Below are 27990 nucleotides of genomic sequence, written 5' to 3' on the forward strand. Positions count from 1 at the left end.
GTTTTGGAGCAGCATGCACCCTTGTTATGTCAGATCTGAAATTCTACTTATGAACATAGATCAATGACATGAGAAAATCCAAAACATGGTGGCAATGGTCCAGAAGAGATAGTGACTGTTAACACATTTCAACTATTGAAATTAAAATACTCCTTCACAGAATTAATTAATATGCAGTGGATTCTGTTGGATAGACTAATTAACAGTACAGTTGACTTTGTGTCCTGGTAGGAGAGCCTTATAACTATGAGAAATTCACTAGTCTGGTATTCTGTCTTCAGAATTAAATTTGCATTCCAGACCTATGGCCACCAGTTGCCTATTGCAGTCACTTAGATCTTGCCCACCTTGGAAAGCTGTGATCATTCTAATAGAGGATTTCAGATTTTTTTCCTTTGTAATTATTTTATATGCTTAGCATGAAATTTGAGGCACTGCATGCAGATAAGCACTACACACAAATTTTATTACAGAATCTAAGCTATGGTATTAGCAACAGTTAAAACATCCCAGAGGCTTGACATTTAAGTGTTAACAGAAGGTAAGGTACCTTTGGAACTCTAAGAGATGTGTCAAAAAATGGGAAAATCTTGTATTTGTAACTGTTCCCTTCTTATTTCCTCTTTGTTTAAAATCATTTGGGCTCTCGCCATATAGAATTCATTTGTAGATTAAGCATTTCAGGGTAAGGAAACGTATTTTATTGGTTGAAAGGTACCTGGCACGCTTTGGGGAGCCTGCAGTACAATCTACTGCTATAGCAAGAGCCTAATGGAGTAAATAGGTTTTGCAGTATGTGATGAAAGTCATGAAACTTGGCTCTCTTTGGCCAAGTAAGGAAGTTGTAAGAGTCATGACTGAAAACATTGTGTGTAAGCCCTAGCAACCTTGGATTTGATTGTAACTGGCAGAATATAACATGAAGGGAAGGGTATTCTTTAAGGCTCATAAGTTTTAAACCTTGAATTTCGCTGAAATGAATGGGAATCCAGTCTAGTGCTGGTGGGTGAATACAGGGCCATTATATTCTGGTTGAGTCAGTGACAGCGATTTGTAAAAGTAATTTTGTGCAAAATATATTGCTGTAATTCGATCTGGAGGTGGAAGAACATGGAGAATTTTGGTTATATCCGTGCTTGAAGGCAGTCATTTCTCCAGATCCTTAGCATTGTACGAGTAGAAAAATTGTATCTACTACTGCTCTACAAACTTCTAAAAAGATATGGTTTATAATAATATTAGAAACTTCAATATACTTCCTCAATTAAGGGATCAAAAATAGTCAGTCTCATCTGGTTGCTTCCTCCAGGCAGATGCGTCTGCCTTACTTTAAATGAGGTTCAGGTAATCAGGTCTTATCCAAGCCTCGTTTTTGCAAAAATGTTTCTTAAGATGGACAACTGCACCAGCTGAGCTAGTAAGATAGATTCTGGAGTACAGACTGGTTCTATGTAGCAATGGCACTATAATGTAGACTGACTGTCTTACAGGTTTTGTAGATAACATGGAAGAAGAGGTGACAGAGTAGATTTCTCACGCTGTGTATGAGAACTGGAGGAAAAAAACAATGCTTACCCAATTGTATCCTCAGATTCATTCAAGGAAATGAAATGTAATTGAAAATTATTATCATTCCTGCTGAAGGTCTGATGAACAGCGTGAAAGGCACTGAAACAACAATACGCAGTTGATCTCTGCCATAGTGAGAACAGAAATGAGGGCTGCTATTAATTACTAAATTTAAAGGTGATTCCCACATTTCTCACATCAGTAAGACTAACCAAAAGAGAGATGAGAGGGATGCTTGTTGAGGTTGTTAGTACAAAAGATAGCTTTTGAAAATAGTTTATCAATGGCTTTTTTTTGGAGATATTAGCACCTCAGTTTTTTGTGACAGCAAGTCTTCACAAATCATAAACCCTGTGTGCTTCATATTTAATTACCAGACAGGGAGGAAATGGACTTCAAGTGTAAAATATGACTGTAGCTCCCTGAATGCTGCAAAACTTTGCTACGTTATATATTTCACATTGGCAACCTGATGAGAGGAGATGATCATCTTTGGTCACTATTGTTCTTTCCTTAAAATTCAGTCAATTCCTAGCAGGCAGTGCCCTTCATATGTTATTGAGTTCCTATGCATCTCATGGCAATGCTAGTATTGTATAGTTAGATAACAGTAGTCACTGAACATACGCATAACCATTGAGCAGTGCTCTTGTGTTGTCACTGCTTGTGCATATAAAAGGACAAAAGCCGAAAGGAAGATGTCTTCTAATAATCGGAGGCACTTATTAGAAGAAAAAGAATAATAAAGCTTGGAAATGTGGCTGCTGCTGAAATACAAAACTTTTTGGCCCATACAGCTTAAGGAAAAATTAGTCCTTGCCACACACTATTTGCTTTTAAGTTTGGAAAACCTGGTATTTACCGAAGTTTTGTTTTCTCTAAATGTCTGCCTTATATAGAAAGTGCCTGAAAACTTGCTTTTGTCTTTACAGGGGACTTGTTCAGACATTTCACAGTTCTTAGATGATGGATTAGTATTCTGTTTTTTGTAGAATCTAAAGAGACTGCAACTTTTTTTTGTGTTCATCTGCCCTTTTTTAATTTTAACATATCCATATTTGTTTGTAAGCCTTTTCACTGTGCAAGTTCTGTGTGCCATTGCATTCAAAGTCTTGTCTTTGCAGAATGTAAATCATGTCAGAAGAGAGACTTTGGTGAATGGAATATTTCAGTTATCATAATTCTGACATGGAACTGATCCGCAGTTTAAGCTTTTTAGTGAATAGGAAGTTTTTATACATTTGGTAGCTGAATCAAATTTTTTCCTGAATGCTGCTAAGTTGAGTTCAATATATTAATTTGTACCTGTTGTTTTGGCTAATGTAACATTTTAAAAATTAATTATCAAGCAAATAATTTTTAATTTGTTTTAAAATTAAAGGCCTTGTTCCCTGGAATAGCCAATGATGCAAACCAGCTGTACAGCTGCTTGATTAAGACAGGTTTACAGCTGCTTTACATAATCAGAGCAATGTAAAACAGCTGGACTGTGTTAGGGAATTTGGCCTAAGAACTGTTAAAAATTCAACTGGACAATTCCAAAATTCAGGAATGATCTCCATAGTCTAGGAAGGAACTATATTCAACTAATGCATTTATTTGCTTGGCTTCATCCAGCTAAATAATCTTGAAACTTTTACTTAGATGTAATCTGTGCTAGAGAGTACTCTTGCCATAGTTAGTATTTTGTCTTAACTTGCTTACGTTTTTGGTAATTGGATCCTGTGATTTTCATGTTGTGCAAGTTAGATACTAAGTTGGAGGAATAAAACTTAAAAAAAATTACTATTTTTTTTTTTAAATTACCCCTGAGCAAATCTCAAAGATTAAATGCAAACATGTCAGGTAGGTCTAGGCTAACATAAATTTATCTACGTGAAGATAACTCTTAGTCACTTAAGAAATTGCCACCACCACAGCACTGAGACCTGAAAACATCCTTTCTGACTGTGGGAATTTAAACTGATTTTGGAAGCATAGTTGCTAAAGTCACTTTATATAAGCAGTGGAGGGAGACAGGTGCATTTGAGAAGGCATTTCGGATCTTAAGGGGACTGGCTCATGCTCTGTGAATGTTTTTCTCTCTTCCTCTGGCTACCTTCAGGTAGGTGAACTAAATCCAGTCCTAAGTTCTGTTTTTCCCCATCTTTCTTGGCAGAAAATGCGTAAATCTACTGGTAGGTTGTTTGAACAGTTCAAGAAAAACTAAATTACTACATTTGGTTTTCCTAAGAAAGATATTCCTTGTTTCAATTCTGTAATATCTGATTGAACAGTTATTCAAGAGCAGACTTCTTTTTAGTCTATATAGAAAACTAGTATCATATTTGACATGTAGATTGTAACGATATGATTTTCAGAGGCACTGAGCACTTAAAGGTAGGTTATCTTTGTTTAATGAAGTCTGTAATTCTTGCCTTTCTTTGTAATTTTTTTAATTTTCTGTATGTTTTCTGGCATTATGCACATTCTGAACTGTGGAATGTATGTTTGGAATATACAGTTTTACAAACCTCTTAACTCGTAGATTGTGCCTGTATCAGTACATTGCAAGATGAGATATGTGCATTTTAGAATGCTTTATCTAATTAAAATCGTTATTGTTGATTAAAACAGTTGCTTCTCCCACAGGAAAATCAAAATGGCAAGCTGGTGGAAAAACGAAGAGGGTAGCTCAAGGAACACACAAGACTGCAAAACAGGTATCTGCTCATTTTTTTATTATGACATAAAATTTACAACATAAAAATGTTTTGTGATATCACTGATACATTATTGGCTGAGTAATACATATATAAAACTGTGCATAGATTGTATTCTTAAAGCATACAAGTTTCAAAGTCAAGTATTCAGAAGTTAAAAAATGCCAGAATTTAGGTTATCTTCCTCAGCCTTTACTTTTGGCACTTCCCAACCTCTGGATGCATGACTTTTTGGCATTACAGTTATTTTAAGGAAAGTGCTGTTCAATAAAATGATACAGGGTGTTCTTCCTATAAGCATGCTGCTTATACAAAGGCTACTTTTCTGCCCAATTTCTAATTTAAGGAAGTGCTTTATTTCTTGACCTCATGTGTTAATCGCTGAAGTCAATATATCCTATTATGGAAAAAATTAGTCCAGGTGAGTAAAATTTCCGAGAGTTATGACTGGAAAGCAAGTCCGAATGAGAAGTGTCAAGAAGAAACTGCTCTTATTTTTATTCATGTTTTTTCTATGTGACTGACAATCTTTATTACATTAATAAAGTAATACCTCAATGTTTGCTCATGTTTAATATTTTTAACAGTTGCTTTTCTTGGATTAATGGATTTAGCCATTAGTACGGCTTTAGCCATTTAGTATTTTGAGACAGTCTGTCAGATTTTGATAATATGGCATACGGAAGATGTTATTTTTGGGGGGAAAAAAAAAAAGAAAAATGTTCTGCTTTCATACAGACGTATTTGCATCTTTAAAACATAGGCACGTTATTTTCCCGATTTAGTTTAGCAACTATTAACCTCGTGTTCTCTCTTCACGTGCTAGTGTTACAAACACTGTGTATCCTGTTTTTCTTGTTCTGTGAAGGTGGAATTTTATTGATGTAGTTGGGGCTCCCTGTAAGGGTTTACCCGCAGAACCTCTTGGGTGTAAGAGTAACGTGCTATATAGTTTGGGTTCTGTCTATTTTAGTCACTTGGGATTATGTAAATACTGAGTTTTCAGGAGAATACTTGATTGTTATTCACTGGCTCTGTGTGGGATTGCTGTACTAAAACTGTATTGTAGAAACAGTGCATTCCTAGTGGGTACAATTAAGGTTTGAAACGGACTGCTGAGTGTTTGTGCATCTTGGCACTTCAGTTTGGCATTCAGCACCTTTCTTTCTACTGCATTTCAGACACTGGATACTGCTGTAAATTGGTGGCTTTCTTGTTACTTTTGTTGAGCCTTCAGTTTTAATTTTCCTTTACATATAAATGGACCACTAATCTCAAGAAAATAAACTTAGAAGAACTCTTTCATATAATCTTATCAACCTCATCTTCCTCTCAGTAGCGTGCTGACAAATCTACATTCAATAAATTTTGGCATCCTGAAAACAAATATACACTTCATACTTTCCAGAACTCCAAGGCAAGTTACTGAAACTGTTGGGGGGGGGCGAAGAGATTCAGTTTTAATGTCACTTTCATCATCCACACTGAGTTACTTGAGATGTAAGAAGGAATATTCCCGTGTTTCTTGATTTCAAAAGCACAAAAGCTTTGCATTTTCTGCAGCTGAAGGTTTGAACAATCACTACAAGTGAGATAATATGTACTAGCCCCTCTGAATCTTTGCCATTCTTGGGTGGATTTTGTTGTTCTAGTGAGGACAAGCTTCAGTGTAGGCCTGCTAGATCATGTCTATATAAGCCATCATCACACTTTGAGTAAACATGCATATTATTATTTGAGAGTAGGGAGGAGGCCAAGGCAAGCTATTTTTTGGTGTGTTTGTGAACACTATGGGGTTTTTTTTGGTTGGTTTTTTTTTGTGGTGTTTTTTTTTTTTTTTCTTTTGGTAATGTGCAATGGTCTGCAAAGTTGTTGAACATAGATTAAATTTTGGATGTGTATTGTCAAAGGCTAAGGGCTCTGAGATCACTTAGAAGATTCAAAAGGAAGTACTTATATTCGGTTAAGAATGATTTGTAGAAATTTGCAGAATTGGAGCTTTAGAGCTCTGCTCAGAAAAACTTAATTCTGTGTCCTTGTGTCTTGCCAGTGGAAAGAGGCTTGTGCCTCAACTACTAACCAAAGTGAAGAATCTGGTAAGAGTTGGTTGGAAGCACTAGGTACAAGGATGTAGGTGGAGTTTATGTGGCTTCGGTATAGCTCCTTCTTGGTGAAGATGTGGGATCATTGCCTTATCATGCTTCAGACTACACTGTTAGAAGTATTTTGTCCTGTGCCCATATGTTCCCTCAGAATACCAGAGAGATCGAGAGATGATCATCTCTGGAAATTGAGTTTCACTATTGCATCACTCTCAACCTGAGCATGACACTGAAAAATATGATCTGGTCAAAAGTACGTACTTCTAATAAATGCTGTTTAATTAAAACTTAATTCCAGGAAGGATGAATAAGAATAATAAAGCTATAGCTGTACATCAGCACAGAAACTACAGTCTTGAAAAGTCTGTACCTAATCCAGCATTTCTTGCTTTTCACAGTGAAAAGTTAGTCTGATTCATTAGAAAATTTACTTAAGATGCTTACAGGTAAAGATTCTGCTGAACAATATACAGATTAACTCAGAAATCCTGCTTGGGTTAAACATTTGTACAGAATATAGCAGTCTGTATAAAATATTAGTAGTGTCTTTATATTAAAAGTAGTCTTTGCTGCAACTTTTAAATTTAAGCGAGTACTGGCTTTCATTTCAGTAAAGTTGGTGCCAGTCAAACTTGATTAAGTTTGAAAGTAGCTTGCTGAGTTTGGTCTTTTTTCATGGAATTTCTGGAGACTGAAGTGCCAAACATGGGACATGATTTGGGTTCTTCTCTGAAAATTGACTTCTGTTTCCTTGAGTGGCAGATACCAGGCTGTGACAAATTCATATGTACAGTGTTAGAACTGACTTGTATCAGGAACTTAAAATATTATTTCTGTTAACTAACCATCAACTTAATGCTTCCCTGCTTGTGTGGCCGTGTTTACAAGAAATTTGGTAGTTTAGGGGTTTGCATCCTTTCAAAGGTGTTCTACTGGAATATGAGTAACTATAAATGTTGCTTAGGTTTTACTTAGACACTGGGAATGTGCTTACGGGGGTAATAATGGAACTGCTACAACTTACAGTAGTTAACACAGTTCAACATGCTGTTTTCCTAAGTAAAATATGGCTGACATAAGAAAGATGATAAATGGATGATGAATATAGTAGATGGATAACATTTATTGCTAAATATCAAAACATATTCCATGACACTGTCTTAAAGATACTTTCGAAAATGTATCTTGCAAATAGTAGGAATTATGCATGGTTCCCATTCCAAAACAACTGATCCTTTCTATCAACAATATTAGCTGAATGAGTAGAAACCTAATCGCTTTACTAAGGTCACATTTTATAAATACAGGCAGCAAAAGGCAGCACTGTTATTTTAATATAGCTATTTATGATTCTGTAGTTAAGGTTGTGTCATTATAAACCGTGTTTTAAAGGAGCTGTAAATTAGCTAGTATAAGCTTTGCTTTAAAGGTTTATATACAAGGCCTCATCTAAGGAGCATCTTTTCTCCAAGCAGCTCTTTAAGAGATGACTCTTATGTCATAGAAGAAAAAATATGAAATACTCTGACATATGAAACCCTTCTGAAATTCCTGTTCATTTGTTGTTTACGACATGCATCTTTTCTGAACATGTCTCTCATGCATACATTAGCTGGGGTTCATCTGGAGTACACTTAAGAGTATTTTGAGATATATGTAAGAGTAGCAGAGATGTTAGTATGATTGTAGTAAATCAGGTTCCCATTCTTCCTCTTACAGAAAATTAGAATCTGACACAAATGCAGGTGAGAGCATAACCATTTTGACAGCACTGTGTCTACCTCCCTAATTACAAAGCGGAATTTGCTGTGTTTAATGCCATGTGGTACAGGTAGTCAGAGCACTGGTGGCAATAAGTGGACTGGAACCCAGAGGGAGAGGCTACTGAAGAAACAGGGCTCAGGAGTTTACTAAACAGTTTTGCGAATTCTGTCTTCGTGTCAGGGTTCAATTCCCTTGTAATGGGAAGCTGTGTTTATGGTGTGAATTTATCAAATAAGGTGCCTGATATCTAGAGAAGACAGACATTTATATTCTTAAATACAGTGATTGAAAAATCATTTGGTTATTGCCTACTTTCCCATTCTGTAATTTGAGCATGTTTCCTAAACATGCAGGGAACTTTTTGTAGCTTAGGCACAATTTGTTGGAATTCAGGAGGAATCCACAAAAAACAAAGATCCTCTTAAGGAGAATGAGGAGAACTTTCTTTAGACTTTGTACAGTCTTTGGGTCTCTATTCTATATATTTCATCATAAAAATATTATTATAGCTCTTCCTTAAAAGTACTTTCATTGATAAGTCCATCCAAAACTATGCTACAGTCCTGATTACCTTATGTTGCCTGTGGTCTAAAATGACTTTTCTATAAGAATTCTCTGCCTCCAAGTATAAACTTACCTGCCATTAAAATCATCTTTTGGCACAAAGAAATAATGTTTCCCAGCTTTTTACATAGGGGACAAAAAGGCTTGAATCCCAGTCAATTGTTCTGCTATTTACAGTATTTCTAGTTAGTGATTAGATATTCTAATTATAAACTCTGTGTACTGGCTTGTGCAATGTTGGTTTTGATTGATTGTATTCAATCACCAAAAGTAGAGTTTTTAGAATGGAATTTTGCAGTAATCCCTACAAGTGTACTCCAGTAAGAATTGATTTTCTGGAGACCTGTGCCACGGTGAACCCATGCATCAAAACTGCATTAAAGGTGCTATTAAAATGAGTGCATTAATGAAAAAAAAAAACCCACAAAACAAAAACCAGACTGTTGTAGCATGTAGCTAATACCTCCATCACAAAATGGCACACAGTTGGGTGTCACTTTGGATTTACTGGAGGTGCTTATCCACCTGGCTACTATGGAATACAGAAGCTTATAGAAGTCTGGCATGGTAGCAGGATTTTTCTGTTTGTTTTTTTGTTGTGGGAGGGAATTTCAAGTTTAATAAGGACAGTGTCATGGGGCCAAGTGCTGATTTGGTATTTTCAGCCAAATAGGCATGCTTCAGAATCCTTTGGAATGTCCTGTGCAGGTGAGTGACAGTGTCTCTCAAGGAGACATCCTCATATGAGTGATTAAGCTGAATGCATGAGGTCAACAGATACATAACACTGAGGTGACATAACAGTACTTCCAAGTAGGTACGTAGTGATTCTTGTCTGTGCCAGCATTGTGAAGACAGTTGGATGTTCTCCCTCTGCTCCCATCACGTTGAGCATATTGGCAGTCCGCTGCATCTGTGCAGCAAAGCAGTACTAGATCAGTTAGTCTGCATATTAACACTAAAAATCTAAACATTTATTTTAGTTAAAGCTGTTAAATTACAAATTAAAACAGCATGAGGACGCTGTCAGACTTGGTATAAGTAGGAGCAACTTGATTCATTGGCACAGCACTTACATTGGGTTGAATTGAGCTTGCAATGTTAACTGTATGGTGAGTGGAAATCTTAGTACAAGTAGTCTTCTGAAGTGTGAAAGCTTCCTTTCGTAACTAATGCAGTGCTTGCTGGCATCTCCTCTGCAGTGTAGCCATAACATATCGATCAGAGGGCTAGCCACATCAGCATTTCACTGACATTAATGCTCATATATTAGAATGAGGGTTTAAAAACGATAAAGTCGTATGTAATGTCTTGGTACTAGAATTTAACTGTGATGGAATATTGCTGGTGTGATTATTAGTAAAATGTTATTTTCATCTCTGGATGCACATACTTGTCAGAATAAGTAATTCAGGATATGTAATTAGAAAATGTAACTTTCCAATGTGCTAAGAGGCAGAATATCTTGTACTGTTGTGCAATGTGAATGTTGGGTTATAAATGTCAAAAAACAGAATCTGGTTCTACATAGCTGCTGCCTATATTTAAGATAAGAAAGTGTGTTTTGAAAAACTCAGGTCAGTGGGATGATCTAGTCTTCTTCAGTGAAAAACTTTTTTGTTTACAAATGTTTGAATATGTTGAAAAAATGTGTGTTGCGGAGAAACTCAACCCTTTACCATACTTAGGTTTGTTGTTTTCCGTTGTATCTTGTTTTTTCAGAGCACTACTATAGACTGTAAATTAACATCAGCAGCAGCTGGAGATAAAAACTTTGACAAAAGCCCGACAAAAACAAGACAGCCTCGAAAAGTTGATCTGCGAGCTCGATACTGGGCATTTCTTTTTGACAATCTCAGACGGGCAGTTGATGAAATCTATGTTACATGTGAATCGGATCAGAGTGTAGTAGAATGCAAGGTGAGTCTTCAGCTGTTCTTTGCCTGTTGTCACATGGCTCTTATCGTGCTTTTTTTATACTTTACAAAAAAGCCAAATGAGGAATTAGAGCTTCAGAAACATGTTACTTTTTGATTTGTATTTAGTGAAGGCTTGTAAATAGGAAAACTGATGGCATATTCATTCAGATTTAAGAAGATGCTTTCATCTCTAGGCAGTGACTAATTTTTGAAGTGTACAACTTGTAGTGATACACATAATGTTATTAGATCTCAGTTTTTTGATGAAATCAGTTTTTGCTTACTGAGTTCTGATTTTGTTAATTTTTTGACTGAACACTGATGTATTTATTTTTTCCTTGTAATGTTCTTTACTGTAGGTGGCACTGTTGTGATTCAGCCTTTTCACATTTGTTTGCTTCCTGTTAAGTGGCTTAATTGTACATTGCTCCCTTTTTGCAGTGATAGTTATCGCTCTTCTAATTCTCTCTGTGGTGTTAAGAAAGTGATTGGTGGTCAAGCGTAAACAATGTCTGGTTGGGATGTCACTGTAAAGCACGCTTCCTAATTTCGAATAACCTGTGTTTGTAATAGCTTGTGCATCTGTTTTATGTTTTATGATTATTTTCTAGTAGATCTGTAGAAAGACCATTGTCACTTAATAAAAATCACTCATTCTTTTAGAAATGGAATTTATCGCAAGCATTAAGAGAAGCCAGAAGAATACGTTATAAAAGAAATGTTAAAGATGTGACTTCTGTTTTCATATTAAAGATGGCTGAAAACTCAACGCTTTCTGGAAATGATTATCTAATCACTGTAAAAAATTACATATATCAATTTAAGTAAACTTTTTTCTTATCATATGCATCTAGTTCTGTGCTGTAATCAGACATGGCCAAATTGACTTTGAGATTAGCATACAAACACATTTCATTGAAAGCAGGTTTGAAAACTGAACAGTAGCTAGAGGCTTCCAAATCGCTGGTTGGTCTAACACAATTTAACATTTTGTTACTGAACTGTCTTCCTGCTCAGGAAACTTCTCTGGAGAATTTTTTTGATTTAAGAAAATCAGTCAACCTTGCATTGTAATTAGATTACCATTTTAAACTTTTGTGACTGAAGGAACAGAAGCGTATTTGTATCATTATCACATATTTTTGGGGTTAGATATCATTCAGCATTTTAATCGTGCTACTTGATCTGTTCTCTGATGGAGATATTACATAGCCTAAGTGAAAAGTCTTCATTTTAGCAGATGCTTGACAATGATGTATGTATCTGTGTGTATCAGATTACTTGTTTGCAAAACAGAGGTGGAAAAAGCAAAAATGAGTAAACGGGGAAGTCCAATGTCATGTGTTGTAAAACTTATGTAACATTTGTGTAGCTTTTACCTTTTAAAAGATCCTTCTTCTCAGCACAAAAAAGTGCCTTACCTGAGTAGCTGGAATATGCGTTTGTGCTATGGTCTTTTGTTTGCGAGGTTTTCTTTTAAAGGTTACTATTAAATGATTATTATTACTCTTTTGATAAATTTCTGTTAATTAAGCTATGAAGTATAAAACTGTTGAGTCTTGAAAATTAATTTTACAAATAATGTTTCACTTCTGTCAATTCTATTGATTGTCATTATTTATTTTGAGGTGGTTATTGTTGACAGATACAGTCCAGTTTCTACCAGAGGTGAAGTTGTCAATGTGTTCTAGCTAATCACTTACAGCAGAATATCTTAACTGCTGTCTTTTTGAAGTGAGTCCTTTACATAACTCTTAATAGATAGGCATATAACATTTTTAGTACTACATGCATAGGCTTCAACTAGGGAGTGATCAAACTTGTCATTAGCGTGGAGGTATGTTTTAATTTTGGATGGAATATTAGCGATAATGAACAACAGGTCCTTTTGGAAACTGCGAGTCTTCCTCACCTCTGATCCTGAAAAGCCAGTGCTTGCTGTCCTCCATCAACTGCAATATCTTGTCTAAGTGCAGCTTTCATATTATGGAATGTATAGAAAGTGTTTACTGTGGTACCTCAACCTTTTAGGAGTTCATGAATTAAAATCGTGATTGAGTCTCAGAGTCCAGTTGGCAAACGATATTTATTTAGAAGCACTCATGTGACATTGTTTCAAGAATTCATGTAGCTTAGTAGAAGGCCTATGTCCTGCCTTAAAAAGAGCTTAACTCAGTCTTTAATCATTACAATTTGTCCATGTGTGACTCAGTTCAGGTAAATAATCATCATTTGCTTATCTAAAACACTTGTTTTATTGCCTTGGCTTTGGTAGTCCTATATACATTGCTGTCATGTTACTCCCAAGCACCAAATTTCATACTTTGTATTGACTGTTCTGATCGTGCCTGGTAAGATCTTGCAAGATCTCTGGTCCTGCCTTTTGTTGCTACTTGAAAATGTTAAAGCAATGAACAGAATCTAGATTCCCTGTTTTATGTCAGCTTGGGTGTCCACTGTTGCAGGAAAGATGGCTGTAGCAAGGTTCTGCGTGTTATTCCAGGGATGGCTCCAGCCACTTGAATGTGCAGGAGTGGGAGGATGCAAAGTGATTTATGCCTCTGAATGAGGCATATGTGAATAATGGCATAATATGAATTCTGTGTGGTCTAATGAGGTATCTCCCTAACTCTGCTATTGTCGGTAGAATACCAATAATGCAGATGTGGCATGGCAAAATATGTGAAGCTTCCTTGGCAGGAAAATAATGTCTATAATGTGTAATCCTTTTCTTAGGCTTTTGGACTTAGGAGGCCAGGTTTAATGCAGTCATACCACGTGTCTTGTCTGTCCTTGTATAGCCATGATTTTCTGTCATCCCTGCCATAACTTTTAATATCAGTGGACCAATTTAATTTAGTCATTATAGATTTCGTGAGAGTAGGTGACTAGCTTGGAAGAAGATATCCTGTTAAGGTTCACATTGCAGAAAAAACTGCCACTCAATCTTTATTAGACACCAGGGAATTCAGAGAGAGAACAAGAGAACATGAATGCACCCGCTGAGGGAAGAAGGGTTGTGTGTGGTTGTGTTTTGTTTTGTTAGAGGTTTTTTGTTTTGGTTTTTTTTTTTTAATAAGAGTTAATTGAAGTGCATGTCATTATGTCATTTCTGGCACCAGAGAAACCAGTAAGGAGATCATGGCAAAACAGGCTCCTCTAGATCCACGGTTTGCAGAACCACTTAGGCTTTTTTTGCTTGGTGGTTTGTTGTGGGGTTTTTTGGTTGGTTCGTTTTTTTGGTGTGGGTTTTGGTTTTTGTTGGTTTTTTTTTTTTTTTTTAATTTCTCTTTGGGCAGGAGGAGTTGAGCTAATTCTTACGCTTTTTCCATTTTTATGTATGACAGTAGTGGTCTTCTGAATATTTTAATTTTAAGAAAATTCCATTTATAATAAACTTTTACTAAAGCTCATGCTAAAAATGAGAACGGATTAGTTTTACTTTTGTGTTCTTTTTTGCAAACTTTTTATACTACGTAGAAAAGTATCTAGTGGTTAAAATGTTACAAGAGATACTAAGAGACACATCAGGTCAGTTGAAAATGGATTAATGTATTTCTGCTATACCTCAAGAATTGAGAGGGTTTTGATAAATGAGAATTCTGTATTGCCACATTTATTTTTCAGACTCATTTGACAGAATATCTTGTTAGCTCTTTTCATGAAGTACCATTTTTATTTTTACTACTGGACATTTGTGGGAAACAATATTAAATAAGGAACCAAAATGGTTAAAAAGTTAACCTTTCATTCTTTGGTTTTTTTAAGTGGGTTTTTGAAAAATCCTTTTTGTTAAGATAAATCCATGTTACCAAAAACTTTCTTAATTTCAGTTTTTTAAGTGATATCTCCTCAAACTTATGTCTTGGTCAAATGGGCATGTGCTGTTCTATTTAAACATTTTAGTTGTGTAAAGCTTGTCTTAAAAGAGGACCGGTGTAAAAATGAGATGTGACAACTTCTGGCATTTAAAACCTTCAGATTAACCTGGTATAAAAGTGGTTGGTTTTTTTTTTTTTTTTTATTTCGTACCTTTTGCTCTCTTGTATTTTTACAAGTTGGTATAGTTTTATTGATTACATTGTCACTGAAGATAATGTTTGATGCTCCCAAATCGGAAAGGGCTCTAGTGGCTGGTTGTGGTTGAAACTGCAGACGAAAGGGTTGTGGTAAGGATACAAACAGTGGAAATGTGTGTAAGAGGATCGGTGGTTGTGTGTATTTTCTCTCGGCTTTGGGCACTGCTGAAGTTGGTATTTTGCTATTGATTTGGAATTGAGAACTCTCAAATCATGTATATAGATATATAGATATGGCTTTGATGTTTTGTATATAAAGATAGAATGAACATGGTTGAATTATTTCTAAAATAAATAAAGAGTTCTCAAGTTTAAGCATCATCTTACTGTACATAAATCAGTTTGTGCAATAGTGATAGAGATTAGATATATTCTAATAGATTTGGCTACAACCTTCAGCATTTCAAAATGCAAATTGTATGGATATTCTATACAGTAGCTAGGTTTCTGTGTGTCGAATGTTTATATGGATATTTTATTACCTAGCTTTTTCTAGGTTTGGGTGGCGAGCTCAGGCAGAAAAGAAATAGTAATGCCTTTAAATCTCTTTCTGTATGCTAAAAGGAATTAAGCCCAAAATTATTTGTAGATGGAGGAAGGCAGATTCTGTAGTCAATTTTGGCCAATGGAATTTTGGTTAATGCAACAGAGAAATGTGTCTACTACTGCTATTCTTTTATGGTTGTCAGGTGTCTCAGCAACTGAGTTTGTTTATATATATATATATAAAAAAAGAAACAACACACCACATGCTTAAATAAAACTCTCATTGATAGAGTTTGAGCAACTGGATCCAGCAGCTAAGGATACAGTAAGTCTAGATGAATCTCAAACTACTTTAAATTTAATTGTTAGGGTGTTTTCCTCCTAGGATGAATTAATGGCTTCAGCTGGTTTTTTCCTTTCAAAAAAAGCTGAATTTATTATGTAAAAATTTAGTTTTATATTCTTTTTAAGTTGCTGTTTAGCGTTACTTAATGCTTGTACAAAGTTTTGTTTTTCCACGTAGCATTACTTATGGGTATATTTCTATAAGGTTTTGGCAAGGGTAGTTTCTCTCCTTGTTTCTAAAGCTTACAGATACATTCTTAAATTGGCCTAGCTTGAGTATAGTTCAGTGAAAACAGTTTCATTCTGCTTGAGAGTCTTATTCCCTCTTATAAAATGGAAAATTCAGCAATGAATTTCTGTTGTTCTAATTGTCATAGATAGCACAAGATACTCTAAAGAGGTGGGTAGAGCCTTTCCCATAGAAGATTTGACAAGTTGCATGATGTTATTATGTGAAAGAACCAGCTGAAACAACTTTAGTTAAGGCCTTCCAGTCAGGGTGATATCTGTGAGAGAGTTTGAGTTGATTGAAGGCCTCCCCGAAGGAGAGAGGAACTTACTTCATTAGTGTCTCTTGCTGAGAACATCTTGTGAGGGCTGCTTTTGGTTCTGGGTATGCTAATTCTAATGATATCAATCTATGCTTGCAGACTGAGAGCCATGGTCATCCAGGCTGATTACTGGCTTTTAAGACGGCCAAGAAAATAAAACTGTTTCTAAACATGTTGGAGCTGAAGGTAGGAAAAACCAAGATTTTCCTAACTTCAGTGAAAAGGAAATCTGCAATAATTCAGTGTAATGGTCAAGTTGATTCAAACAGGATCTTGCTCCTGTTTCCACTGATAAGAGCCAGTTCAACTCTGTCCATTTTACTTTTTTGGAGGATAAGTTTTAATTTTTTTTTTTCCCATACTTTTCAGTTTTACCAATGTGAAAAGTACCTGGTTCCAGGGAGGAAAAAATACTGAATCCAGGTTTGATACTTAAGGCTTTTTAGGAGAGATAATTTGTTATATGTGAATTTTACTTCTTTACTTATAGTGCTACAAACCCTAAAAAAGGTATCCCAAGAAGGATTATGAAGTAATTTATTTCGTCAGCGCAGGCCTCTAAGTATTCTGTTTAGGTACATTATTCTTGTTCCAGTGTCCTGGATTCCTCTGGGTCTCTGGGTGGAAAAAAAAATCTTTACTTTCCAAAGGAATTAAAAAAAAAAAAACAAACAACCAAACAAAAACAACCCAAACTGCAAAATCTGTGTTTTTTCATTAAGGTTTATTCAGCATCTTTTGATTTTTACGCCTGAATTCTTTTAATTGCTAATTATTTCCCCACTAGAGTCCTCTATTAAGTGTATTTCTATCGATGTTGTAACCGCTTTCTGCATTAACTTAATACCTTGTTGTACTGATGTCTTCATTCTTTGAACCTCTAGAACATTTCCAGTTAGAAGCAGGATTTCAGCATAGAATGGACTCTCTTCTGTATGACTGAATCTATTTTCTTTTTTATTCAGTAAAACCAAAGTGATTATGAGTTTCCCTGAAAGCCTAAGCGAATGATTTACATATTAGAACATGTATAATTCTTTTTCTGTGTTTCTCACAAGACAGTCTTTCAGATGAATAGGGTTTTATGGAATATATATCCAAATTGTTTGAGAAGGTCTAATTCTGCACTTGGAATATGTCAGAAGTACGCTAGGCTGCCACTTATCACTCACTTACAAAATATACATGTCTTCTATTTCTGAATTTGGAGATATTTAGGAGGAGTGTGTTTATGTCTCTTTCTAAATAAATACCCTGTGGCTGTATTGTGGCAGTCAATGCCAAGTGAAAATCCCTTTTGTGAGCATTCCTCCTGCCTCTTTTTGGACACTTACATTTTCATTGTTGTCATCTTCCGCAGATGAGTCAACAGTGAAGGACAGGAAAGTGGGGTAATGATTGGGCGTTCAGTCTCACAGATGGAAATGGATGAGATCTTTCAGAATGGTAACCTATTCTAAAAAGCCAGATACAGAAAAGCCGGTATCTCTTCTAGTTGACAGTATGGATAATCCTATTCCTGCCTCTCCATCCTTTGCATCATATATACATATATGTAGATGTATTTGTACATTTTTTGTGTAAATAAATTGTGTGATTAAGTCCCTGCATGTGCCCGCTGACCACTACATTCATTCTTATGGAGAAAATTTACTTTGGTAACGGTTACACTTCTCAGGAGCACATCCTTGGCAGATAGTGGACTATGGCTGTCATGTTGTAGGTGAATTAATGAGGAACAAACTGAGGCCAGACATGGTGCATTTAACACTTGGATCTAAGAGGCCATGTGTTCCTGCAGCTTTACTATCTAGAGTTTGCTGCTTAGTGGCTTCTGCAAGGCTAGTGTGAGAGCATTTAAAAAGGCACACCAATTGGGAGAACTTTAGTTACTGGAAGATTATTCTGTTTTTCTCCTCTCTGCATCTGTTTTAGAGTCGTCTGTTGTTGTTAAATATTATCTACCATGTACTGAAGTTGGTATAATGAGAGTCCTTTGGCTAGAGGAGCTGCTTCCTTTCATCCTTTCCCAAAGTTGTAAGAACCGCTTTGGAAGTCATCTTTGTTTAACCTAACCCCAGAGCTGGCTATAAGTGTTTGTAATTCAACTGTATGAAAAAGGCTACAAGGAATTTTTTGAAGCAATTTTTGTGTCAAATTACTGAAACACCCAGTTAACCTTAAAAACATAAATTTAAAGAAAGAAAGAAGGAACTCAGGTTGCCTGCTAAAAATGTATTCCAGTACAAGAAAATGGAGTTTATTTTGGTAAATACATAATCTAAAATATTGGGTATAGATAGTGAAACGATATAAAGTATGCATAGTTTCTAAAATAAAACACACATTTCTAGCCTTGAGAATAAGCTAAAGTACAGGTGTGGTGACTGAGTTAATTTCTCTGACACACATTCTACTATTTTGTAGTAACCTTAAAAACCTACAGTCTTCCATGCTTTCTTGTTTTCCTCGTCTTTGTTTGAGAATGGGAGAATAAATGGAGAGGACAATGTTTCAAAGCCATTACAGGATTTCCAAACAAAGTGAACTTCTGTTTTTAAGGATTATAATAGGCCTATCTAGGACCCAAGTCAAGATTGTCCTGATTCAGGAATATAGGATTATTCTGATGTAGCTACTCTATGTATTAGAGATCCTTGTTGATTGCAAAGTAATTAATATGATCACCCAATTGAAGAGACTAGAAGTACAACTTTAAGATAAATACATAGAAACCAAAGCAATGACTGAGAGCTGGAGAAAAGAAGAAAAAGCCCAAAAAGAGCTTTTTGACGTGCAGGACTATGGATGAGAGAATCGAACAGAGGGGAGAAAGAAACAGGAGCTGTATTGTGAGTGTTTTTAGTTTTATGTCACTGATTTTCCCTTAAGTGTTGTTTTTTAACAGTATTGCTTTCTTTTTTAGTTTGAACTGGCTCTTTAAAAATCGTATGGGATGGATATGACCTTGAAAAATAATGGGATTTAAAATTGTTTTGACTCTAGTGCGGCGGTAGTCTACCCCATAAAGGTTCCTTTTTGTCAGCACCTTCTCAAGTGGTACAAGTTTCCACTGCTTCAGCACCACAGGGTATATCTGCTACACTCGGTACCGTAGGTGAGCGAGGAGCTGTATTGATGTCCAAGACCCCAGAGCCCTGCACACCAGTATTGTGTGTCAGCAGGACAAAGGGATGGCGCCAACCGTCCTGCTGTATGCGCCAGTAACTAGAATTAATTACAAACCAATCGAATCCGTTGCAGCCAATTGGTAAACTAATTGGTAATTTTAGCTGTACATCTATATGTAGTTATCTGGATGCCTGTAACGGCGCTTTCAGAGCCACTTTTGTTCTGCTTCATCCTGCTTGACAAAATGGCCCTCATAGCTTTAGGGAGAAAGATGTGCATCAGTGAATATGGGGCCGCTCCAGCTGCTTGTCTTGTTTGTATTCCCTTGTTCGTAAAACATGACTCGGGTTACAGCTGCATGGTTCTGCTCTGATCATTTCTGATAATGTGTAGCTAAACATTCCTTAAAATAGGTTAAGCCATTTATTGTATTTTTTTTCCTGTGCCAACTAACTTCAGAAATACAACTCATATTCAGATTTATTCTTTTTTTTTTTTTTTTTTTGTGAGGAATATCTCAGTGGCAGATTTGAAAAGTAAATGATTCAGAATTAAATTTTGCTTTCTATGCTCTTATTGTTAGTAACAGTCAGCAGAACTTAGTATGGGCTAACCTAAATGGACATGAATTGAATTAGAAAGCTGAAATTTTATTAGTGAAACTGAAAAAAGAACTGGTTAACATACTTGACTTGTTCATTTCTTGTAGCAGACTTTACTTAAGAATTATTTTGGTGCTGTAAACCAACTGCCTTGCAAGAAAGATTTTTGTTAGCTTTTTTGTGGAGTATTTCAAAACAAAGAGCAACTTTTACATCAGCAGTGGTATTCTGTTTGATTTCCCTTGTGTTTGACTTTCTTGTAACTTTTCCCTTAAAACAACCAGCATATGCTCTATATCTGTCATACGTACTAGTTAAAAGGATACTTATGTGGGAACTGAAGCTGAATTTCAAACTTGCATTTGTGTTAAACAAAATGAATAATCATCCATATAATTTTATATGAAAAAGCATTTTGCATACATTAGAGGTCCTTTTTCTATTAAAAGGACAATTAAAAGTAAAGATGAATGGGACGTGATGTTACAAAAACGTGCATTAGTTACCTGTACTGTAGTGGAGTGTTTTTACTGTTTTCAGTGTCAAAAGTTCTACTGTTAAAATTTGTAGTTATACACTTAAGAACCAATACATTTTCATTTGTAATTGTTCCCAAAATGTTTCTAAGTGATAATTACTTGCTTTGAGCAGAAAATTTCTCCTAATACCAGCAGGAATTACTTTGACATAGTAAAGAATTTGCAAAACAGCGACACTTTGTCATTAGTGTTTTTCCTTATACCATAAAATTACGTCTATATTTTAAACTCTGCATGTGAAGCTGATGTAAGTTTTCATAGAATTCTAGCTTCATTTATGGCTTTTTATTATTTTCAGCATGTTGTCATCGTAGAGTATAGTATACATTTTTCTTGTCTTTGAAAGAGTAATTATGAAAGTTTCTATTTCTGACTGACATGATATCGAACTATCTTCTTTAGAAATGCATTAATGTGCTTTGTTGCATGATAATCAGCTCTGCTGAGAAGGTGCCGTATGCCTGTTGGCTGTGATGGTCTGTGTGGTTTTTGTCACATTCAGTAAATGATTTTTTATTTTATATGTGGAATATAAGTGAATTCCTAGCTTTCTGCATGGTAAATAAATGCTCCTTTCTCTATCAGTGACAGCAGATAACTATAGTTTGCTCAGGGAACAAAGCTAAGGGTTTAATCATATGGTCTTTTGCTCTGCTTTGCTGTGAAAAAATGGCAGTATTGTCTGAGTAAAGACTGCAGGATCCCAACTTACCTTTTAATTGCTTATTGTTTCTGTATGTAATCTGACCTTACTGTAGTTACTACACTTGTACATTTGACCAAACTGGAAATCAGTAGACACAGTCAATAATTTCTGAAAGTTAAGGATATTTTTATCAGAAACTAGTCTTTTAGTTCCATACTGTTCAGCCACTGGCTTTTTATCTATTAATTTCTTCCTGATACAGCGTGAAGTCAAGTTCATTTTATATGTCTTTTCGTAAGAGTTAATTTTATTTGTTAGAGACCAACTCATAGTTTACAAGATTCTAACTACTTAATCAAGATTTTGCAGTATTTTGAATAAAACTCCAGCACACCCACATCATTTCTGACAGTGTATGTTTAATCCTACCCAGGAATTACGGGATGGACTAAATTGCTCTTAAGGTTCCTCCCAGTTGTGTTATTTTATGGTAATGTGTAAATCTTTCAAGCTATAAAATATGTTTGTGACTACAGCTGTCAGTGATTAATTCACGTAAAAATGCATAAATTCTTTGGTAACTCCGCATAGTTCAAAAGTAATTTTTAAAATGTTAAAAAATTAATTGGTTTGTAATGGTCAAGAAGTATAATCTGGCTATTGGAGTTGTAAAGTCTGGACATGTAATTACTACATAGACAAGAATACGCAATTAGTGACTTTTTTTTCACTTCTTAAGTTGTGCTAATCAGAGAAGAGAATGTAAGCTTTGCATCTTGCAGCTTATCTCGTTTATTTCTCAGTAAGTTTATGTCAAACATGGTGATTTTATAAACCAAGTGTAATGCTGTGATCTTTCTCTTTTTGCCTCTCAAAATATCACCATGAGAGTCTTTTTGATTAAAAACTGCTTTATTAGTATAATAGTGCTCATAATCTCATGTGACAATAGAATGCCTGTCGTTATCCTGGACACGTACAAGCAGACATCATTTGAAAGTTCTGCACACTTGAAAGTCCGTAGGAACAGGATACGGAGGCGTAAGAACTATTTTTTTCTAATGCAGGGATCCCAGGATTCTCCAGAAGGAATTCACTCCATCTGATGCAGTTGCCTTTGTGTAGCTTTGTGTATTTTTACTTCACAAACAGATCAATCATGACATTTTTAGTCTCCCACAGATCCATCAGGTTTTACAGATAGTTTTGCTTATTTGATGAAGTATGTCTAGCATATTTTAAAAGATAACAACTCTGAGGAAAAAATCCTGAAACAGTGATACTTATGTATGTTAGGAATTATTTTCTTGCCAAATTTTGCTATTTTGTCCTTAGACGTCGGTGCTTGCAGAGATCTTAGAAAATGTGCATGTTTTTTGATAGGATAAATGTTTTAATGTTTGTTCACATAAAAAACTATCTGGGTTTTTTTGTTTTCAGGGTTTTTCTTGGTATTATTTTTTATGAGAGCACTACAGACTAGTAAATTTCCTACTTTCTATTCAGTTCCTTTATTGGGGTGGGGGGATTGTTTTTTAAATACAAGGGTTGATGTAATGGTTGCTTTTCAGGAAGTCCTGATGATGCTTGATAACTATGTAAGGGACTTCAAAGCATTGATTGACTGGATACAGCTACAGGAGAAGCTAGAAAAAGCTGATGCTCAAAGCAGGTAATTAGATTTTTTTTTTTTTTTTTTTTTAAAATCTACATCCAAATACTGTCTCATAGTAAACTTCATTTTGTAGCAGAGATTCAGCAAATAGAACCAATTTTAGTATTTGCTCTGCGGCATCAGGAAGGAAATTTTCCTTTTGGACAGAATTGGTGTGAGGACATAGAGGGGATTTTATCCTCCCTGGTGGTGTTATCAGTGAACAGCTGTGCTGGAAATGGTAAATGTTTTGGAAGTATAGTATCAGACAGGTAAAACTGATTATGTCATTACAGTTTGTGCCTAGTGTTGAATTTGTGCCTTGGTGCCTAAGTTTTAGCTTTGAGAGGTAAATGAGAAGTAAGGTTGTGCTGGTATAATTTGTGCCTGTAGAGGTCGGGAGACCTGTAGTATGTGTGGAGTGATACACTCTAGTTCTTCCATTTTCCTTTGTTAGGTAGTGAGTTGAATCACTCATCTGCCTAGGTAGAGACAAAAAGTAGACCAAACATGACAGAGGGGTTTTATTAGTTGATGATAGGTTGTTAATCCTGCTAGTAGTACTGGAACCAGTTAAAAAATAATTTACGTGAGAGCTTTTCTGAATCTGTCTTCAGCAGCACTGGGTTCTACAATTTTGATTTTGTTTTTAATTGCCAGTTGTAATTTTCATGTAATCATATAGCTTCAGGAGCAAGAGTTAAAAATAAAAAAGAAAATAGAATCAGCTTCAATGAGATGCATAATGAAACTGCTACCTTGCCTTCCGCCTCAAACTATGTCTGTTTGGATGAGAACATTTTATGTTAGTGGCAGTTAACTTAAATCAACCTGATCAATTATCTTTGCAAGTACATATTTATCAGTAAATGTTATTGGTTGCAAAATTTGGTATGTCAGTAGTATAATAGAAGGAGTGGATGGTGATATATTTGGTTAGTTCTAAAGTTTTTTATGTACTGGAGATATTTGATACCTATATTAACCAAAGCAGCATTTAAGCTGTATTGAATGCTCTGTTACACAGGATAGGAAAATGTAGGGTACCTTAAATGGTTGTGGCCTTTTATGTGCATTGTTATGGTCACTAGAACTAGAGGATATTTCCAGTCCTACCACTGATCCTTTCCTCTTAACTGGTTGGTTTGATGTTTGGTCCCACACTGACATTTAAAATAAGCATTGTAGTCCTGAGAGTATGCTTTATTTTTGATATGGGTCTGGCTAATACGGTTTGGAGTTGATGTAGAAACAATTGCTAAGATGTATGATTAAATTCAGCAGTATTCATTAATACTTCATAGCATTTGTCGGTGCTGTTTTTCCTTTAAGGTGATAGAGGAATCGTTATTGCGAATTTTATTTTTAAACTTTTCTTTCCTGAATTTGCAGACCTACTTCGTTAGCCTGGGAAGTAAAGAAAATGTCTCCAGGACGCCATGTGATTCCAAGTCCATCAACAGATAGAATTAGTGTGACATCAAATGCTCGAAGAAGTTTAAATTTTGGGTATGAAACCAGATCATAAGTTTATTAAAGTTAAAATAAGGATTCATTTGAAGCAGAGTTCATGAATACACTATTTTTCTATAGTAATCAATATATTGTTTTGCTGTTTATTAAGTCATATATGCAATTATTTTCATTCACAAAAGAAAAGCACATGGTCTATACAAGAAAATCCTGTCAAGGACTTAATTTTTTTTACTTCCTTCATTATACATTTAATTACTGGTCATTCCAAAGACCTGAAGATAAAGTACAATTAGTGTATTTCATGTTATCTGCTCAGTACTCTCTTCCCACTACAAAACAAAGGTCAAAATGTCTGTAATTGGCATTTTAAAAATGCCAGCGTGTGCAATGCAAATGGCCAGGCGAGTGTGCAAAAGTAAATATAGGTCAAAAAGAGTGAATGTGAAGTAAGATTATTATGATTCTGATGAATAGCAAAACTGATACTGGTTTAAATATAGAGCATATTATATACTACAATAAAGCATCTTGTTAAAATGAAAATGGCTGTTTGAAAGCAGTTCAGTAAAAATGTGCATAAACACCAGTTTAGAGCAGCACTGTCTGGTGCTGTTTCAGTTCTGGAGAGCACATATGTGTCCAATTTAAATCTTTCTCAGGGTGTGTTTTTTAGTTCATTCAGGTTTGTTGGGATCTAGAGCACATACTATACTGTTTCATAAGTGGTTACAATGTCCTCAGCAGAGATGTAATATTAGAATATGTGGTCAGTACCTCTTTGTAGATATATGTGTTGATACCTACCTGACAACATTTGAGAGGTGTCTGCTTAAATGCATGATGATGGGGAGAAACTATGTGCAGGTAGTCCAATGAAAAATTTGAATCTGGTGGAAACCAATGCGCTTTTATTTTTATTAGAACACAAACAACAGCTCAGCGTAACGATGTCTTTCAGCTAAGCCTTTTTTTGTATGTAATTACCTGTTGCTGTTGTTGCTGGAGGTGTTTTATTCACCGTCACAGGGAGATGGTTAGCAACTGTATGTGTTAAAGCAGCTAATAACAAGATGAGTTTTCTATCCTTCAGATGTACAAACTTTTTCTTCTGTCTTAGTCTGCTTGTGTGTCTCAAAGCAAGGCAACACCAGACAACTACGATATTTTGTGTGTGTTTGAGAAAATAGGATAGAAAATAAGGGATTAGGCATACTTGGTACTATGGAAATTTTTGACAGAATGCTAGGAATTATTAGGAAAGGAATAGAGGACAGAAGAGAAGGTGGTTTTGTACCACTGTAGAAATTCATAGTGAATGACTCGTACCTTTGGTCATCTTCATCTCTTCCCAAAAGCAGTGTAGAAAAAGCAGGAAAAATACAGAAACTGGAAACAGGAACAATCAGAAGTATCCAACAGTATTGATGCAAAAAGAAAAGAATTTGGAGAAGAGATAACAAGAAGGGTATGATAAATACCCTTCTCCCAGAGAAAATGAGTAGGAAAATTTTGTTCATTATTTTTCACGAAAAGGAATTGGGAGTACTATTTGAAATGATCAGACACCAAGTTTAAAATGACAGAAGTATTTTTCAAGTACGTAGAATTTGTTGTTATGCGATGCGTTGGATGCCAAAAGCATAAATGACTTCAGAAATTAATATCACGAAGATGAAAGTCCATCTTTAGTTATTAAACCCAAAGATGTGTTTAATAAATTACAACAACTTTTCAGTGTAAATTGCTGAAACCTGGAGAGTGTACCAAAGGAAAAGTCGTTCTGTACTGCACAGTTCTGATAGTCTCTTTGCTTGGCTTTCTGTGGAACTGTCAGAGACAGGGTACGGGGCTTGGCCTCTTTTCCTGGTTTCCTCACATGAAATGGTATTGCATCCCTATAGGATCAATGGGGATTATTAAAAACAAACAAGCCAACCAGCCACGTTTTTATAATTTATGGAATTATTCCTGATAGGGTTTTTTTGATGACTGACTTGATAAAAATAGGAAATAATGACAAATTGACATCTCACTGGGCTTAAAATAAGCAAACAGTCTAGTTATAAGGGGGTTTTCTACACATTTGTTTGAAACTTGCAAGATCTCCATTTCTTTATCCTTGATTTGCTTTAGCTAATGAGGCAGCTGGACTTGTTGGACTGTTTTAATCAGTGTTGTAAAGCTTGGAAGACAAATCAGTTGTATGATTGCAGATAAAATAACTCTTGTTACAGAAGAGAATTGGACACTTTTTGAACGTGTGCTTCTTGAATGTTACCATTTTCCAATTTAAAAAATCTTGCTTGCATTCACTTAAATAAAACTATATAGGTTTTTGCTCTAAGCCTTGTGCAGAAAATGGCAGCTTTTTACAAGAAACAAAACAAAGTAATTCAAAAACCACTGCAGTTCTGTCCATCCAGAAATTCAAAGTTTGGGTGGTCAGTGTTATTTGGACCTTTCTGAAAGTTAATAGAATGGCCTTCCAGATTTACAATATGTTTTTGCTGAGTAAGTAACAGAAAATAGATCTATTCCTTTATTTACTTAACCGTGGAACAGAGTGTGTTATGGGTTTGTGTGATCTACATTTACAATTAAACCTGCACTTTTTTGGACTTCCTGCCCATATGCTTTGTTAGATTCCTCGTATTAGTAATGGTTGCACCCTATTCTATATGGTTCATTGATGAAATTAGGCTAGACCCAGGAAGATGCAATAGAAAAGCTGTTATATTTGGCTGTGAATACTCACCATATGTTTATTTTTATGATTTTAAAATTTGGTATCAGAGAGTGTTTCCTGTGGGAACTGTTTGTCCATCACTAGTGTTTCGCATGTTTCTTCAGTCATTAGACATTTAAAAAATTTTAATCTGAGAATTTAGCTTCTTGTTAATTTAGTTCCATTGACTACTAAATATAAGGAATCTCACTTGGAGATTTTTCTCCAGGTGCAGCATGGTAGAAGATTTTCTATCTTCTTCTGACTTTTCTGTGACTGGGAATATGTAATAGGCTATCGAGGTAGTTGCCTAATAGAAAAAAAAAATCAAAACAAACCACACCCCACCTGCTGATTTATTGCTGCATCCTTGTTTCTGTGGTTAGATTTACTTTTTTCATGAGTTGAATTTATAGGGATTTTGCTGATGAGAAGTCTGTTGAGGCTTTAATGTTCAAGAACTACAAATTTCATTTTTTAAAACTGTGGAAAGAGAAAAGGAGACATGCTGTGTGAAGAGTTACTATAATAAGCTTTTCTCGTTGTTTTATAGTAGGTTCCAGTTTTTGGAACTAGCTCTCAGTCTGAATCGTTGAACGCCAAGATTAAGGAGAGGGTGTCCTGATAAAGTTTTCTAATGAACCATTCTGTTATTTGATTAGACACTAAAAAGAGCTATGACTTTTATTTAGGAACCCTGCAGTGACAATTTCTGCAACACGCCTGGCTCCTTCTGGTGTAAGTTGGGCTGATAAGGTAAAAGCCAATCATGGAACTAAAGCTGCCAATCCTGAGCTAGCAACAGCACAAACCTCTCTGCCACCTCCAGCACAGAAGTCATCGCGGAAAAATGGCAAGTCTCTTTAAGTGGCTTAAGTTATTTTCACAAACTGTGTGGTATAAAGTTAGTTCAGAGTGTGATGACCTGTTTTCAAACCAGAATTAAGTCTAATTTTGCAAAATACAATGTTTAAATTAAGTATCAAGATAGAAGATTAATGCAGCCTTACATTGTACTAGTTAAGTTTGAGGCAAAGTTGTGTTTTGATGTGTAGGTAACGTTTCACTGTATTTCCACTAACTAGAATTTGATCTGTTAAAATATCAGTACATAACACCCCGAGAAATGAAAGGT

The 27990-nt window shown here is 35.4% G+C and overlaps 1 protein-coding gene across 2 annotated transcripts in view; it reads left to right on the top strand.

Annotated features, from left to right (window-relative positions):
- The window catches only part of SCAPER (S-phase cyclin A associated protein in the ER), a 169124-nt gene that overhangs the window by 6764 nt on the left and 134370 nt on the right, over positions 1–27990 (top strand). For both annotated transcript variants that reach the window (XM_050903319.1, XM_050903320.1), the window contains exons 3-7: positions 4201–4271; positions 10424–10621; positions 22572–22672; positions 24047–24163; positions 27548–27708. In XM_050903319.1, the coding sequence (XP_050759276.1) occupies positions 4201–4271; positions 10424–10621; positions 22572–22672; positions 24047–24163; positions 27548–27708 (648 nt within the window). The remainder of the gene's footprint in view (positions 1–4200; positions 4272–10423; positions 10622–22571; positions 22673–24046; positions 24164–27547; positions 27709–27990) is intronic.

This window comes from Gymnogyps californianus, chromosome 11, assembly GCF_018139145.2.
Source record: "Gymnogyps californianus isolate 813 chromosome 11, ASM1813914v2, whole genome shotgun sequence".
Lineage (NCBI taxonomy): Eukaryota > Metazoa > Chordata > Aves > Accipitriformes > Cathartidae > Gymnogyps > Gymnogyps californianus.